This window comes from Podarcis gaigeae (genome assembly GCF_964106915.1).
Source record: "Podarcis gaigeae genome assembly, chromosome: 2".
NCBI classification, from domain to species: domain Eukaryota; kingdom Metazoa; phylum Chordata; class Lepidosauria; order Squamata; family Lacertidae; genus Podarcis; species Podarcis gaigeae.
The window spans coordinates 106,828,895-106,844,118 of record NC_139679.1 but is presented as its reverse complement, the minus strand read 5'-3'; the positions used below and the strand labels follow the sequence as shown (position 1 = coordinate 106,844,118).

The following is a 15,224-nucleotide window of genomic DNA, read 5'->3' as shown; positions in this document are numbered from 1 at the left end:
GTCTGGGCAGCCCAGGAAAACACAGCCAAAACTTGCTCCCTAGAGAGGTCACTTCAGTGCTGATAATGTACTGTATTTTTTGCTCTGTAAGACGCACTTTTCCCCTCCCAAAAAGTAAGGGGAAATGTGTGTGCGTCTTATGGAGCGAATGCAGGCTGCGCAGCTATCCCAGAGCCAGAACAGCAAGAGGGATCGCTGCGCAACAATCCCTCTTGCTCTCCTGGCTTCGCTTCGCTGGAGAGGTGCTGCGCAGCTTTCCCTCTCTGCACAGCGCCCCTTCAGCTAAGTGGGAGGAGAAATGGAGCCCCTTCCATTTCCCTTCCCGCTTTGCTGGAGAGGCGCTGAGTAGAGAAGGAGAGGATATTTTTTTTCTTGTTCTCCTCCTCTAAAACTAGATGTGTCTTATGGTCGGGTGCGTCGTATAGAGTGAAAAATACAGTAACAAAAAATATTCTGGAGGCAGCAGTTACAAGTTACTGGTCTCTACAGCCACAGCAGGTGCAGCGATTCTCCAGTGTTTGACTTCACCCCCGCAGGAGCTCTCCATTGGAGCCAGTGTGGTGTAGTGGTTCAGAGCGGTGGACTCGTAATCTGGTGAACCGGGTTCGCTTCCCCACTCTGCTTCTTCCTCTTCTTTGCATGCAGAGGAAGCCCCTAACTCACTGAGGGTTCGAGATCCATAGCATACATAGTACGCTGGCAAAATGCAAGCCAGCAAAATGACATGCCCTTCTAAAAAATAAAATAAAAAATGAGGTATCTGAAGAAGTGTGCATGCACACGAAAGCTTACACCCAGAACAAACTTAGTTGGTCTCTAAGGTGCTACTGGACAATTTTTTAATTTTTAAAATTTATTCCATCTGCGTCAGACCAACACGGCTACCTACCTGATTCTAAAAATTAAGTTAGACCCAACAAGTTCCTTTGCCAGCTTTGACGGAAAACCTCTGCTAAAAAAAATAAACAAATCAGGTTTGCTGTGCTGCCATTCAGGAAATCTGACAGCTCTGAACTTGGCTGTGAATGCTTCTTCCTGCATTTAATCCTTGTACCCTTTGGGGCTTCTCTTAAACTAGGTTGCTGGCGCTGTGCCCAGGCTATCCTGTCCTTCGCCCTCAGTTTCTGCAACGCCCTCTCCACCTTTACTCCCCTTTGACGCAATTTCTCTGGTAGTAGCAAAAAGGGAGTGAGATTGACTAACCTGGGCCCTGTCAAACAAGTTGCGGAGTGTCGGTTCCTTGGATCCTCAAGTCTTCTTTCGGATAGGAAACGTTTCCCGATCTTTCAGCTTGGATCTTTTGCCCTGGCGTAGGACCTGTTTGCCAGCACCTGCGCCAGCTCCTTAGACATAAAACGCTGGAAAGAAACCAGCTCCCAGGAGGTGGAAACGGGGAAATATTTATCAAGCTGCGTGCCAACTGTGCTATTCAGGCACGGTCTAATTTGTCCTGTGCAAAGGCAGATTCTGCGATGAAAGGAGCAGCGCCGTCGTCATCCCCACAATGACTTGTGGGGTACGACAGATGGCGGAGATGTGGCTTTGGGTCCTGCCACTCGTCCTAGTGTGCCTGCCTTCTGCCTGCCTTCAGCCTGCAAATATTCTGGAGTCTGTCCACTGCTCTCAGGTAGGTACAAGCCTTCTGAAGAATTGGGGTCGGGGAGGGTCAGCGAACGGAGTATCTAGAAGAAGGGCACGGCTGGCCGGCCAGCTGGCATCATTGACAGGGCCATGCCTCACACCACACGATGTGCTTGGAAATTCAACTTATTCTAAATGAGCTATCGTGGTTGTTCAAATGGGGGAAGTGGTTTCGTTTGTGGCATAGGCTGTATTCCCAGAGAAGGCATGCGTGTCCAGACCTCTTTGAAGAAAGGGTCTTGAGTAAGACTACACTCACAGGCTGTTTACGTCCACCTCTCTCATACCGCTCAACCGTCCTGATCTAAGCGGGACATCCTGGAATTCTAGAAGCCATTCCCTGCTTCTGACTGGATCCTGGAACATCCCAATTTTTTTGGTCCCAGCGCTCTGGCTTTTGGCTCTCGTGTGCTGGCACAAATCAGCTGGTTCCCTCGAAAGCAAAATAACGAGAGTCCCAATTTGGAGTGTTTTTCATAGCTGTCAACTTTCCCCCCCTTTTTTTAAGGGAAATTCCCTTATTCCGAATAGGATTCCTCGCAAGAAAAGGGAAAAGTTGACAGCTATGGCATTTTTCCGCCTCAGGTCCCAAGCCAAGCTGCCATGATTCCCACTGCCACCATCCTCTATAGTTCTCTCAGCTGTAACAAAATCCCACAACCTTTTTTAAATGGGGGGGGGGGGTTTCCTTAAAAAAACATGCCTGGTTTCAAATTTAAGCTGGGGTTGTGTACACACCATACATTTATAGCACACACCACAAGAATCCTGGGAACTGTAGTTTGTTAAGGGTGCCTGGAATTGTCAGCAGTCAGCTACAGCTCCCAGGATTCTGTGTATGCAGTCCCTGTTAATATTGAGCTCTTTGCACCCTGAACATCCTGGGTGGGCCTTGGGGAGAGGGGCAAGTCTCTCCATCTCCCCTGCACTGCCTTTGACCCTTTCAGCCCTGAGGCTTCCTCTCCCCTGCCCATCATGGCCTCTCTACCTAATTTTGGCGACTGCTATGTAGAAGGGAAGGAGCGCTGTGGTTGCTAGGAGAGACTGAGGAGGAACTACCTGCTCTACCTGGTACTGTGACAAGGCCTCTTAGATTGCTGTTTACTCAGCAAATGCCACAGCCCGGCGGCTGAGGCTTCCTCGAGCTTGTGGCCATGGAGACAGCATGGCAGGAACAAAAGGTTTTGGCATCTGTGTACCGAGGCTATGGCACTGCAGTGCTTCCCCCTCCTTTCCTGGCTCTGCTTCTGTGCCCTTTAACAGCAAGCCTGGCATCGCAAGAACTAAACAGGCCGCTCTTTTGTTGCCACCTGTACACCTGCCATGAGAAGAGTCACCTGCTCTGGTGACTGCAGTTGTCAAGGCTCAGGAAACAAGGCCGCAAGCCTTTGTACCAAGCCATGATAGCGACGTCCCTCGCCAGGACATTGCAAAAGTTGAAAAGTCCACCACACAGATACTGCCACATAGTAGTAGTAGTACTGCTACTCTCCCTGAGTGATAGACAGGGGAAAGTGTTTGCAACCACTTTGGGTGGTTTCTGGCTGAGGTGGTTTGATCTGCCTTTTTTTGTTTGTGTTCTGCCACTGTGAGTCGAGCGGGGTTAATTGCACGTTCTTTTGTAATTCAAGAAAATCTTTAGTACTGTACTGTTATTTAGATGACTCGGGTGGGGGTTTGTTCCTTCCTTCTCCTTCCTCTGTTGCCATTGCCACTATCAAAAGTTAGATCGTATGTTTCATGGCGGCAGCAACCTGTTATGTTTTTTCCATTGGAATCATACATGTATATAGATATTGTTGGGTGCAGCCCATTTTCTTATTGATGAAGTTCTTTAGGGACACCTACCAGAGTTCAGTTTTTTTGGAATGAAGGTCAGTGGAGACTCTGGTGTCTTTACGAAACGTGGTTTTCTTTTTTTTTTTTTTTAATAAAATTTTTATTAGGGGTTTTTACATAATAAAGTACAAAGATAAACAACCTTTCTTTTATCTCAACAGAGTTTCATAACTTCTTTGGACTTCCTCACATCTCCCGCTGCCATTTTCATCATCATAGATTTTTTCCATGCAATTTATCATCTAATTTGCAAATTTTATAACCACTTATTTAAATATAATCCTCTGTAAATTAATTTCTCTTAATCTCACTTTACATCCCATTCCGATCCGTTTTTGTGGTGGCCAATTATTTATGATCAAACATCCTACTTAACTTTCCACCAAATCACAATATTTTTGTAAATAAGTCTTAAATTTCCTCCAATCTTCTTCAACCCTCTCTTCTCCCAGGTCTCGAATTCTGCCAGTCATTTCAGCCAGTTGCATATAGTCCATCAGCTGCATCTGCCATTCTTCCAGAGTGGGTAGATCTTGAGTTTTCCACTTCTTGGCGATGAGTATCCTTGCTGCTGCTGTTGCGTACAAAAAGAATGTTCGGTCCTTCTTTGGCACCATCTGGCCGACAATGCCCAGGAGGAAGGCCTCTGGTTTCTTAAGGAAGGTATACTTAAATACCTTTTTCAGCTCATTATATATCATTTCCCAGAAGACCTTCACCCTGGGACAAGTCCACCAGAGGTGAAAGAATGTTCCTTCATTTTCCTTACATTTCCAACATTTATTGTCTGGCACATGGCATATTTTGGCAAGTTTAACTGGGGTCATGTACCACCTATATATCATTTTCATTACATTTTCCTTCAGAGCATTACATGCCGTGAAGTTCATCCCCGTGGTCCACAACCTTTCCCAATCCTCAAACATAATATTATGCCCAATATCCTGTGCCCACTTTATCATGGCTGACTTAACCATTTCATCTTGTGTATTCCATTTCAACAGCAAGTTATACATTCTTGAGAGTACTTTAGTCTTAGGTTCTAACAATTCTGTTTCCAACTTCGATTTCTCCACCTGGAATCCTAACTTTTTATCCTTTTTAAAAATTTCTTGAATCTGAGCGTAATGTAACCAGTCTCGCACTTTGTCTTTCATTTTTTCCAAACTCTGCAATTTCCAATTATTGCCCTCTTTCTCTATTATTTCCCAATATTTCGGCCATTTGGCCTCCATATTGGGTCTTTTTCGGGCCTTAGCCTCCAAAGGTGATAGCCATCTTGGAGTTTTATTTTCCAATAGGTCTTTGTATTTTGTCCAGACATTAAACACTGCTTTCCTGACAATATGGTTCTTAAAGGCCTTATTGATCTTAACTTTGTCATACCATAAGTATGCATGCCAACCAAATGCATTGTTAAAACCTTCTAAATCTAACACATCAGTGTCCTCTAGAAGTAGCCAGTCTTTTAGCCAGCAGAAAGCTGCGGCTTCATAGTACAACCTTAAGTCTGGCAGGGCAAAGCCCCCTCTTTCTTTCGCATCAGTTAATATCTTAAACTTAATTCTGGGCTTTTTGCCCTGCCAGACAAATTTAGAGATATCTCTCTGCCACTTCCTGAAGCACTCCGTCTTATCCACAATTTGCAATGTTTGAAATAAAAACAACATCTTAGGCAATACATTCATCTTAATAGCAGCAATTCGGCCTAACAAAGAAAGCTTCAATTTTGACCAACTGTCCAAGTCTCTCTTAATTTCAGACCAACATTTTTCATAATTATCCTTAAATAGACTCAGATTTTTTGCTGTTATGTTTACCCCTAGGTACTTTACTTTTTTAACCACAGTTAGTTCTGTTTCTCTCTGAAACCGTTCTGACTCTGCATCTGTCAAGTTTTTTCCCAACACCTTAGTTTTCTGTTTGTTTAGTTTAAAGCCCGCTACCCGACCAAAGTCCTGAATCAATTGTAACACTCTTTTTGTGCTAGATTCTGGCTCTTGCAATGTCAAAACAAGGTCATCTGCAAAAGCTTTAAGTTTATATTGTTTCGCTCCGATCTGAATCCCTTGCACCAACCGGTCCCCTCTAATCAAGTTCAAGAGCACCTCCAGGACAGAAATAAACAGCAAGGGGGAAATCGGGCAGCCTTGTCGTGTCCCTTTTTCAATCTTAAACTCTTCTGTAACCACATTGTTGACTATCAGTTTTGCCTTTTGTTCTGAGTAAATCGCGTCAATCCCATTTTCAAAACCCCGCCCCACTCCCATTTCTTTTAAATTCCCCTTCATAAATTTCCAAGAAATGTTATCAAAGGCCTTCTCCGCATCTATAAAAATTAGAACTGCTTTAGTGTTAATATTTGTTTGCAAAAGTTCCAAAATGTCAATAATCGAAACGTGGTTTTCTTTACACATATATACAACCTGAACATAGCGCGGAGAGGCTCGTAGCATTAACATTTCAGCAGACCTTGCCTCCTCATTAGGTTCCCAGGGAGATCTCCGAACCATAGCTTTGGGTCCAGCACAGAGCAAGACAGGTCTCCCTGCCTCCTGCTTCTAGCATCAGCCAAAACTCACACAGCAAAACTAGGTGTGTGGTGATGTTGCAGGTAGCCTGGTGACGCTGGTAGGGAACGGCCTATATCCTTTCCTGGAAGTAACTTCAGTTGTCACTATGGCAACGTATTTATTCTTAGCTAACTCTTTAAGATGCTGGTGAGTCTGGCGAAAGTCATGACCCTAACTGTCAGGTCTGCCTCTAGATCCCAGCTCACAGAGGACCAACGCCCGGTGGATATAATGTACAAAAGTCTTTATTGAAGTTTAGTTTCCATTTCAAAGCTCTGGGCGCGCAGACCCACGTCTTGACGCTAGACCGGCTAAGTCCCCTCTGACTCACTGCTCCACCCACACCAGTTTAAGATTCTAGCCCGGCTCCACCTCTTACGCTGTTCTTTCCTTCGCTGGGTCCTTCTGCCCTCTGGGGTTTCCTCCTTCCTGGACTCCTCTGACGCTGAGCCCCCTGAGTCTTGTCCCTCCCTCCGGCGGGCTTTAGGACCTGGCTCCCTTCCCGGGCTCTCCGCTGTGCCGCGCTCCTGTACATTTGAACTTGGCGCGCGCGCCCAGCCGGTGACTTTCCTTCTGACCGTTTCCCCGCTTCCTGATGTGGGCGTTGCCAAACCTGACTCCTCTCCTCCCTCTGGTGGTGAGGACATTGGTCCCGACTCCTGGGACTCCCCCTCCCCACTGCGCTCTGGTGGAGACGCTGGTCCTGATCTCCAGCTGCTGCTCAGGGACTCCCCGCTGGCCCCTTCCTCCTGGGGCTTCCCCCCTGGAACCCCCCTCGCTCTGGCCACCGGCGCTCCCTTCTGTGAGTCCTCCGATTCGCTAGAGAGGCTTGTGGAATAACTCTGGCCACTGTCACTGCCTGCGCCCCCCTCGTACTCCTCCTCCTCACTCTCCATTTGCTCCCCCTCCTGTGTCTCTCCTTCTGAACCCCTGACACTAACAATGGAGCTGGTTGGACCAGTTTACCACTTCTCCTTTTGTAGATTTTAACCTTACAGATACAGAATCACAGGTTTGGAAGAGACCCACAGATATCACCCAGACTGATTTCCCTGCAAATCTATAATAATATAGTCCTAAACCAGATGTAAGGGACGCGGGTGGCGCTGTAGGTTAAACCACAGAGCCTAGGGCTTGCTGATCAAAAGGTCGGCAGTTCGAATCCCCGCGACAGGGTGAGCTCCCGTTGCTCGGCCCCTGCTCCTGCTAACCTAGCAGTTCAAAAGCACGTCAAAGTGCAAGTAGATAAATAGGTACCGCTCCAGCAGGAAGGTAAACAGCGTTTCCATGCGCTGCTCTGGTTCGCCAGAAGCGGCTTAGTCATGCTGGCCACATGACCAGGAAGCTGTACGCCGGCTCCCTCGGCCAATAAAGCGAGATGAGTGCCGCAACCCCAGAGTTGGCCATGACTGGACCTAATGGTCAGGGGTCCCTTTACCTTTAAACCAGATGTGCAGGTGGAAAGGAGGTTCCTGGTTGACTTCTCGGAGCAAAAGATATAGCAGAATACCCGGAGTAGCTTACAGTAAGGGAAAAGCAGAACAATGCTCTTTAAAACAGTCAGTACAAACAGGTGAGTTGTAGTCCAACAATTCCTGGAGGGCTACAGGTTCCCCACTTTATTAAGCCAATATGTCCAAGAAACTGGTCCTCACAATGAAATAACAGTTGGATGGCATGTTGTTTTAGACTCAGCCTGGCAGGGTGAGTTGTAGGGTGGGAGAAAAGTAGCTCAACTTGCGATAGTCTCTTTACTAGCTCTTGAAACTGTCCCTTTTGTGTCCTTCTATAGGGTCTTGGCTGCCAGCTATTGGGTAAGTGTTTGTACCAAAAAAATTAATAATTCTCATCCCTGTTCTTTATTTTGATAAATCTATGGGCTTATCAACACCTACTTTTTGCCCAGACACAGATCCACATGTGAGGGCTCTGTGTCAGAGCAATTTTTTAATCTTTAGTGCTAAATCGTTTAGAGAACTTAGGTTTTCTGAGGATTGCCGTATGCTCCGATTGTGCTTTAAAGAGCGGGTTTTCGTGGGGAAATCTCCAGAGGGGAAAAAAAGTGTGCTCAGACATGTAGCTTTAAAACACGGATGATCTTGCCTGGAAAGAGTGGAGGAAAGGTAAGCATGACTAAATCCAAGTGTGAAGACTGCCATTGACTTGACTTGTCCTAAAGCCCGATGCGTGGGATTCTTTTGTTACAGGGTTTGTTTGTTTAAAAGCATTCTTGTCATCATTTGGCCACAATTCACATTGCACGACCCAAAACGTGCCAAATATTTCTACTGCAGTGTTCCTGGGAAAGAGGGGAGAGTTTCGGGTGGGGATGGACGTCACCCAAGAAAACCAACTTTAGGCGGCCTTAGTCTTGCGGCCCCTGGATTCAACACAAGCTTCTTCTCATCCTCTGTTCTAGGGATGGAAGGCTGTGTGGATATTGGTTCAGGGCTGAATGGCGCCCTTCTTTCACAGGGTAATGCTTTCTTTCTTTCTTTCTTTCTTTCTTTCTTTCTTTCTTTCTTTCTTTCTTTCGCCTACTTTCAGAAAAAGGTGTGCTGTGCATCCCTGGGGATGCCCTGCCAGCCCCAGGGCAAGACCCAGTCCTGGTGCTGACCCAGATGGAGACGAGGAACGGACTTCGGTGTCGGAAGCAGCGAGACTGCATCCCCTGTGTGCAGGTGATCCTACGCCTTGGCCTGCTGGGTGAGAAAGGTGGCTCAGGGCTCTGTACCTGAACGTTGACCCTGGCCTGCTGCTGTTGCTGCAGTCGGCCTTGTACCTTGGCTTTCAGTCCTAGCTGGACCATGCTGCCACTTCAGGGCAGGCTTGTTTGTCTAGTGCTAGCAGGACGTGATTCTCACGTTGGGTTTGAGAGGTCGTAGAGTTCAGTTCCTAGACATGCCCCACGAAGGACCAAACCATACAGAAGGGAGAAAGGCCAGAATTCAACTGAAGGACATGTACTCTGAAAGTCCCAGGCTCTGTCATAAGAACATAAAAAAGAGCCCGCTGGATCAGGCCCAAGGCCCATCTAGACCAGCGTCCTGTTCTCACAGTGGCCAGCCAGATGTCTGCTGGGAAAGCAGCAAGCAGGATTTGAACACGAGACCTCTCTGCTCTCCTGTGGCTTCCAGCATCTGGTATTCATTTTTTTTATTATTATTATTATTATTATTATTATTATTATTATTATTATTATTATTTGTACCCTGCCCATCTAGCTGGGTTTCCCTAGCCACTCTGGGTGGCTTCCAACAAAGATTAAAAATATATTAAAATGTCACACATTAAAAGCTTCCCTAAACAGGGCTGCCTTCGGATGTCTTCTAAATGTCTGGTAGTTGTTTTTCTCTTTGACATCCGAAGGAAGGGTGTTCCACAGGGTGGGCGCCACTGCTGAGAAGGCCCTCTGCCTGGTTCCCTGTAGCTTTGCTTCTCACAATGAGGGAACCACCAGAAGGCCCTCGGCGCTGGACCTCAGTGTCTAGGCAGAATGATGGGGGTGGAGACACTCCTTCAGGTATACTGGGCCGAGGCCGTTTAGCGCTTTAAAGGTCAACACCAACACTTTGAATTGTGCTCAGAAACATATTCAGAAGTGTTGCTGTCTCCATCTGTGGATGTAGATAGAGCCCAGCCATCAAATTTCCTCCGTGAATTTATCCAATCCTCTCATTAAAAAAAAAAAAAAAAAAGGTTTTCAAATAAATATTTTTTCTTGTGTTACAAAACAGACAAATAAGTGGAGAAAAGTACAATTGGTGGACAATTGCTGCACTGCACTGTGCTGAACTGCATTATTATTATTATTGTTATTATTTGGGGTACACAGTCATTTTATTTCCTTGTAGAATCACCTGCCTTGGGTTCAAAACAAGACGAGGGAGCTGACAGGACCAGCCCAGAGCACAGAAGACATCATGGCAACACTGAAGGTGAGCCAGAAAGGAGACTTTGTCTACAGCAGTCTCTGTTGTTGTTGTTGTTGTTGTTGTTGTTGTTGTTGTTGTTGTTGTTTTGAAATATTGCACAGTTATATAGAAGTCAAAGAGGAGGAACAGGAAAGTTGGTATCGATGTTAACAATAGCAATTGCTGCACAGAGAATAACCACCTTGGATAGTTCAGTTGGCTAGAGCGTGGTGCTGATAATGCCAAGGTCGCAGGTTCAAGCCCCATAAACAGTGCCTTTTTTCCCCTTAAAAAAATGTTTAGGGGTATTCGCCTTTTCCTACTCATATTGAAATACTGCCCCTCAGTGAGGCCAAGCTTAGATTCACAAAATGTTTAGGGGTCTGCGTACCCCTGCGTCCCCCCCAGAAAAAAAGACGGCTGCATATTCCTGCATTGCAGGGGGTTGGGCTAGATCAGTGTTTCCCAACCGGTGTTCCGCGGCACACTAGTGTGCCGCGAGATGTTGCCTGGTGTGCCGTGGGAGGGAGGTGGGCGAGTCGGGCGGCGAGAGGCGGGGCGGCGGCGGCGAGCACACGCGGGGCGGCAAGCGAGCTCCCTCCCACATCCCATCGCCGCTCGCTTCGGCCGGCCTACTGGGCTGTCGCAGGCGGAAGGCCTGCGCATGCGCGAGGTTTTCGCGCCTTCGGGATTCCCTTCACGCCTTCCTCCTCCCGGGTCCTTGAGAGCGCGGGAAGCAGCAGCGCGAGACCGGCGTTGAGACAAAAACGCAAAGTCCCATTCAGGGCTCCCCTTTTGCCTCGTTGTCTCACAGTTTGGAAGATAGCAGCTCTCCAAATTAATAGTCCTCTTTGAATAGGCGGGGCCTGAGCGTTCCACCAATTTAGGCCTCCTGCCGGGATGTGATATGGCTCCACCTTCCTCAAGGTGGTTCTGCTTTTAAATATTTTCCACCCTGTCACCATGAGGACTAGTGACTTCTTTTCGTAAAATATAAAATCGCTGCTCCTTGCTCTCGTGAGACTGTGTGTTTTAATTCGAAAAGGGTGTTCCGTGTACATTTGTGCGAGCTGTGCTGTAAAAAAAAGGGGTCTGTATCCGTTTGTCAGTGGCAATTGGATGGCCGGATACTGCAGTGATGGAAAAGTTTTTGGAAAGAAAAGAACTGGACTCTGAACAAAATTTGGAGCCAGATGAGAGCCCAAGTATATAGGCACAGAGTTAATTTTTTAAACATTTTCTAATGGTGGTGTGCCTCGAGATTTTTTTCATGAAACAAGTGTGCCTTTGCCCCAAAAAGGTTGGGAAACACTGGGCTAGATGATCCTCAGGGTCCCTTCCAGCTCTTGTGAGTCTATGAGCCTAATTAATTCTCGATGGCATATTATAGGAATGTGAGGAATGACTCAAACAGCCTCGTGAAGTATATTGATGGCCGCACCAGTCCTCCAGTTCAAGAGTCCATATCTGCATTTATTTCCATTCCTCTTCTGACACCCTGCACTCCCTCCCTTCCTCTTTTGCCAGGATTCCTGCAGGCGCACGTGCTGCTCTCAGCTGAGACATACGCTTCCTCCCACTGCGCCAATATGAAGGTTTCGCTCCCCCTTGGTGGTTACTGGCACAACAGAAGTGATTTGGTAAGTGATTTGGGCCCATTGAATGTCCATTGGTGAAATCCAAAATTTGTAAGCATGGAGAACAAGTGGGCAGATCCACACCGTATGTGTCAAAGCACTCAAAATCCTGGGAACTGTAGTTTGTGATGGGTGTTGGGAGTTGAAGCTCTGTGAGGGGAAACTACCATTACCAATAATTTTGGGGGTGGGTGGGGAGGGAATCAAGCTCCTTAAAATGTGTGTTGGATGTGCTTTAAAAGTATGGTTTACTGTGTATGTGAATGGGCCTCCTTTTTTGAGGCGCTGTCCGTCTGACGGAGCCTTCAATCAGTGCCCATCTCATTTCTTTTTAGCAGTGAATTCAGATTTCCTGTATCCTGGGATAATCTGAAAATTAGAATTAACCCTACTCCAAACTGCTGTTAATCTGTTACTGGATCCATTGCTGCCGTTCTTTTCCTTGGGGGCACGTCTGAATGTTCTCTTCTCCCACTCAGTTTTGCATGCCCCCAGCATCCATTGTTGCTTCTCATTTGTTTTCTGGTACCCATACTTCTATGGGACGTGGGTGGCACTGTGGGTTAAACCACAGAGCCTAGGACTTGCCGATCAGAAGGTCGGCGGTTTGAATCCCCAGGACGGGGTGACCTCCCGTTGTTCGGTCCCTGCTCCTGCCAACCTAGCAGTTTGAAAGCATGTCAAAGTGCAAGTAGATAAATAGGTACCGCTCCGGTGGGAAGGTAAACGGCATTTCCGTGCACTGCTCTGGTTCGCCAGAAGCAGCTTTGTCATGCTGGCCACATGACCCGGAAGCTGTATGCTGGCTCCCTCAGCCAGTAAAGCGAGATGAGCGCTGCAACCCCAGAGTCGGTCATGACTGGACCTAATGGTCAGGGGTCCCCTTACCTTTACCTTTACCTACCCATACTTCTGGCATGTGGTGAAAACATAAACACCGTTTGAAACTTTATTCTTGTACCCTCTGGTTTGCGCACACACAGAATTTCATACGACTGAGTTTCAAGCAAGTGTCTGGGAAGGTGACTTAAAAATAAATAAATCATAGGACTGTGGAGTTGGAAGGGACCCTGAAAGTCATCTAATCCGACCCCTGCAATGCAGGGATCCTTGCTAAACAATCTTACTCACCCTCCTTCACTTTTTAAGCCTCAGATGTGTGCAGCGAAGGTCAACTAAGCAAGCAAACGACATGAGATGTAGACTCAAGCCAACCTATAATCAGATCTCTGCTTCAGTGCTTATCTGAAGGAGGAAATTTAAAACAAGACCCATGCACATAAATAAATAGGTACCTGCACATACTCACTGGGGGTTTGGTCAGTGAAACAGAAGAATCTTTTATTTTAAAAAAGGGAAAAAATGTGCCGGTAAACAGAAAGCTGTGCGTGTGCCCCTTTTGTACTGCCATGGTTCGGCGAGTGGAATGAACAAGTCAGTGAGTGTGAAAAACAGACACAGGGTTAAAAAAAACACCTACTTGTATGCCAGGACAAGAAACAATGGATTGGGTCAAATCCAAATATGCACATGTGGAAACTACTGAGATTGCTTTCGAACCGCAGGAATCTGGATTAGCAGTGAGGTAGGGCTCCGTGATGAACTAGCCCATAATGAAACTGGTGTTTGTCTAGTGAAATAGATGAGAAGGAGGGAGGGATTGAGGGAGGAATGCAGGCTCTGTTTTGCTCCCTGGGACTTGACTTGCAGAGCCGGTTTTAGCTGCAGACAGGCAGAGAACCCTAATCTACCACTAAATCAGTCTGACCACAAGTTCAGTTCCTCCACTTTGCCCTACCCGTATGCAGAGATGGGTATTCCATAAAGTGTATAAATGGAAATCCTTGACCCTCCCCCACCTTTCATAATAGGTTCTGCATTATTACTGCATTTTCATCCTTCCTTTCCTTCAAGGAGGCATATGTGGTTCTTTTCTTTTTATCCTAATATGAACCCCAGGAGAAAAAGTGCAAAGGTCAGCCTGTGAGCTCCATGGTGCCGTGGAAATTTGAACCTGGATCTTCTTGGCCTTAGTTTGAAACCCTAACCATTATTCCATGCTAACTCCATCTGCTAGTTTTCAGTAGCTATGCAGAGCACTGGGGCAGCTCACGCATGGCAAACCTGCTGCGAATCATCCTCAAACACCATACATTTAAAGAATGTGACGGCCCCCGGAGAATCCTGGGAAATATAGTTTGCTAAGGGTGCTGGGAATTGTAGTTCTGTGAAGGGCAAACTGCAATTCCTGTGTTTCTTTTTTTTTCTTTTCAGGAGGGGGGATGCTCTTTCAACGTGGAATTGCCCACACTCCAGAAAGCAGCTTATCTTTGACGGCTAGATGCTTGCCTTTTGATAAAGGACAACTGGGTTCCTTGACAATGCTAAATTCTGCAGAGTGTGGTTGCAAAAATGGCAAGATATATTAAGCCCCACTGATATACAAACGTATTTTAGATGCCGTTTTAGCTGACCTCAATTGGTGGGCCATAGAGCTGCAATTTCTGCCAATAATAATAATAATAATAATAATAATAATAATAATAAATAATTTATACCCCGCCCATCCAGCTGGGTTTCCCCAGCCACTCTGGGCGGCTCCCAACAGATTAAAAACAGAATAAAACATCAAACATTAAAAACTTCCCCATACAGGCTGCCTTCGGATGTCTTCTAAAAGTCAGATAGTTGTTTATTTCCTTGACATCTGACGGAAAGGCGTTCCACAGGACGGGCGCCACCACCGAGAAGGCCCTCTGCCTGGTTCCCTGTAACCTCACATCTCGCAGTGAGGGAACCTCCAGAAGCCCCTTGGAGCCTTCTGTGGCTAACTGGCAGCCTGCATGCCCTCCAAACAATTTCAAGAGCCCCTCCACGTCAAAAGATCATCGCCAATATGGTGTCTGGAGCAGCAGCATACACAAAACGTTTAATGATCCACAGCCACAGAGCTTCTCTCCCTCTGAGCTCTGCGCTAAGCTGCTCTATCCAGCCTCTCTTGCACTGTCAGGGCGCTAAGCAACCAGTGTTTGGGGAGACCATTGAAGCAGTAGCCCCAGATAAGCAGCAGGACTGCAGGTAGGTCCAACCTCCCACCCTAGTGGTGATGGTGGGAGGTAACACTTTGAGGAGGACATGGTGGTTCCCAAAGACATCCCTCGCCTTTCCCAATGGGAAAGGTGAAGTGCGACAGATGGCAGCCCCATTGGGTTCCTCTGTGTGTGTGTTCCTGTCTGTGGGCGTGATAGTGTGTGAGAGAGAAAGAGAGGGGTGTGTGTGCTCCTTTCACCTTTGACACTCCTGCCCCCTTCCTTCCCAGGGCTCTCTCCAGTTCGACTGCTTCCCTGTGGCTCTCAGCGGGGAGTTGCATATCACGGCATTCACTCATCCCCATTATCAGTTTGCACAACCCTTGCGGAAGACGCACTCTGGGCCAGGTGAGTGCCTTTCAGGCCTGCTCCGAAAGCGAGCAGCTGAGGAAATGGAGCAGAGCAACCAACCAACCTCCAGGCCTGCCTTCTGTGTTTTCTTCCCACAGACTGCACCTGGCACAGAGCAAAAGATGCCATCCGCCTCTGCCAAGGTATGTAGCAATGCCACCGACTTCTTATCAGTGCCGC

The 15,224-nt window shown here is 47.1% G+C and overlaps 1 protein-coding gene across 3 annotated transcripts in view; it reads left to right on the top strand.

Moving 5' to 3' along the window:
* The first annotated feature begins 1,084 nt into the window (after positions 1–1,084).
* Positions 1,085–15,224, top strand: part of IL17RC (interleukin 17 receptor C) — a 44,081-nt gene continuing 29,941 nt past the window's right edge. The window contains exons 1-7 of one of the 3 annotated variants that reach the window (XM_083723718.1): positions 1,085–1,627; positions 7,846–7,867; positions 8,601–8,759; positions 9,908–9,991; positions 11,495–11,607; positions 14,924–15,041; positions 15,143–15,187. In XM_083723718.1, coding sequence (XP_083579844.1) covers positions 1,505–1,627; positions 7,846–7,867; positions 8,601–8,759; positions 9,908–9,991; positions 11,495–11,607; positions 14,924–15,041; positions 15,143–15,187 — 664 coding nt within the window. In that variant the 5' untranslated portion in view covers positions 1,085–1,504. The remainder of the gene's footprint in view (positions 1,628–7,845; positions 7,868–8,600; positions 8,760–9,907; positions 9,992–11,494; positions 11,608–14,923; positions 15,042–15,142; positions 15,188–15,224) is intronic. The other 2 variants (XM_083723719.1, XM_083723720.1) reach the window with 2 other exon arrangements.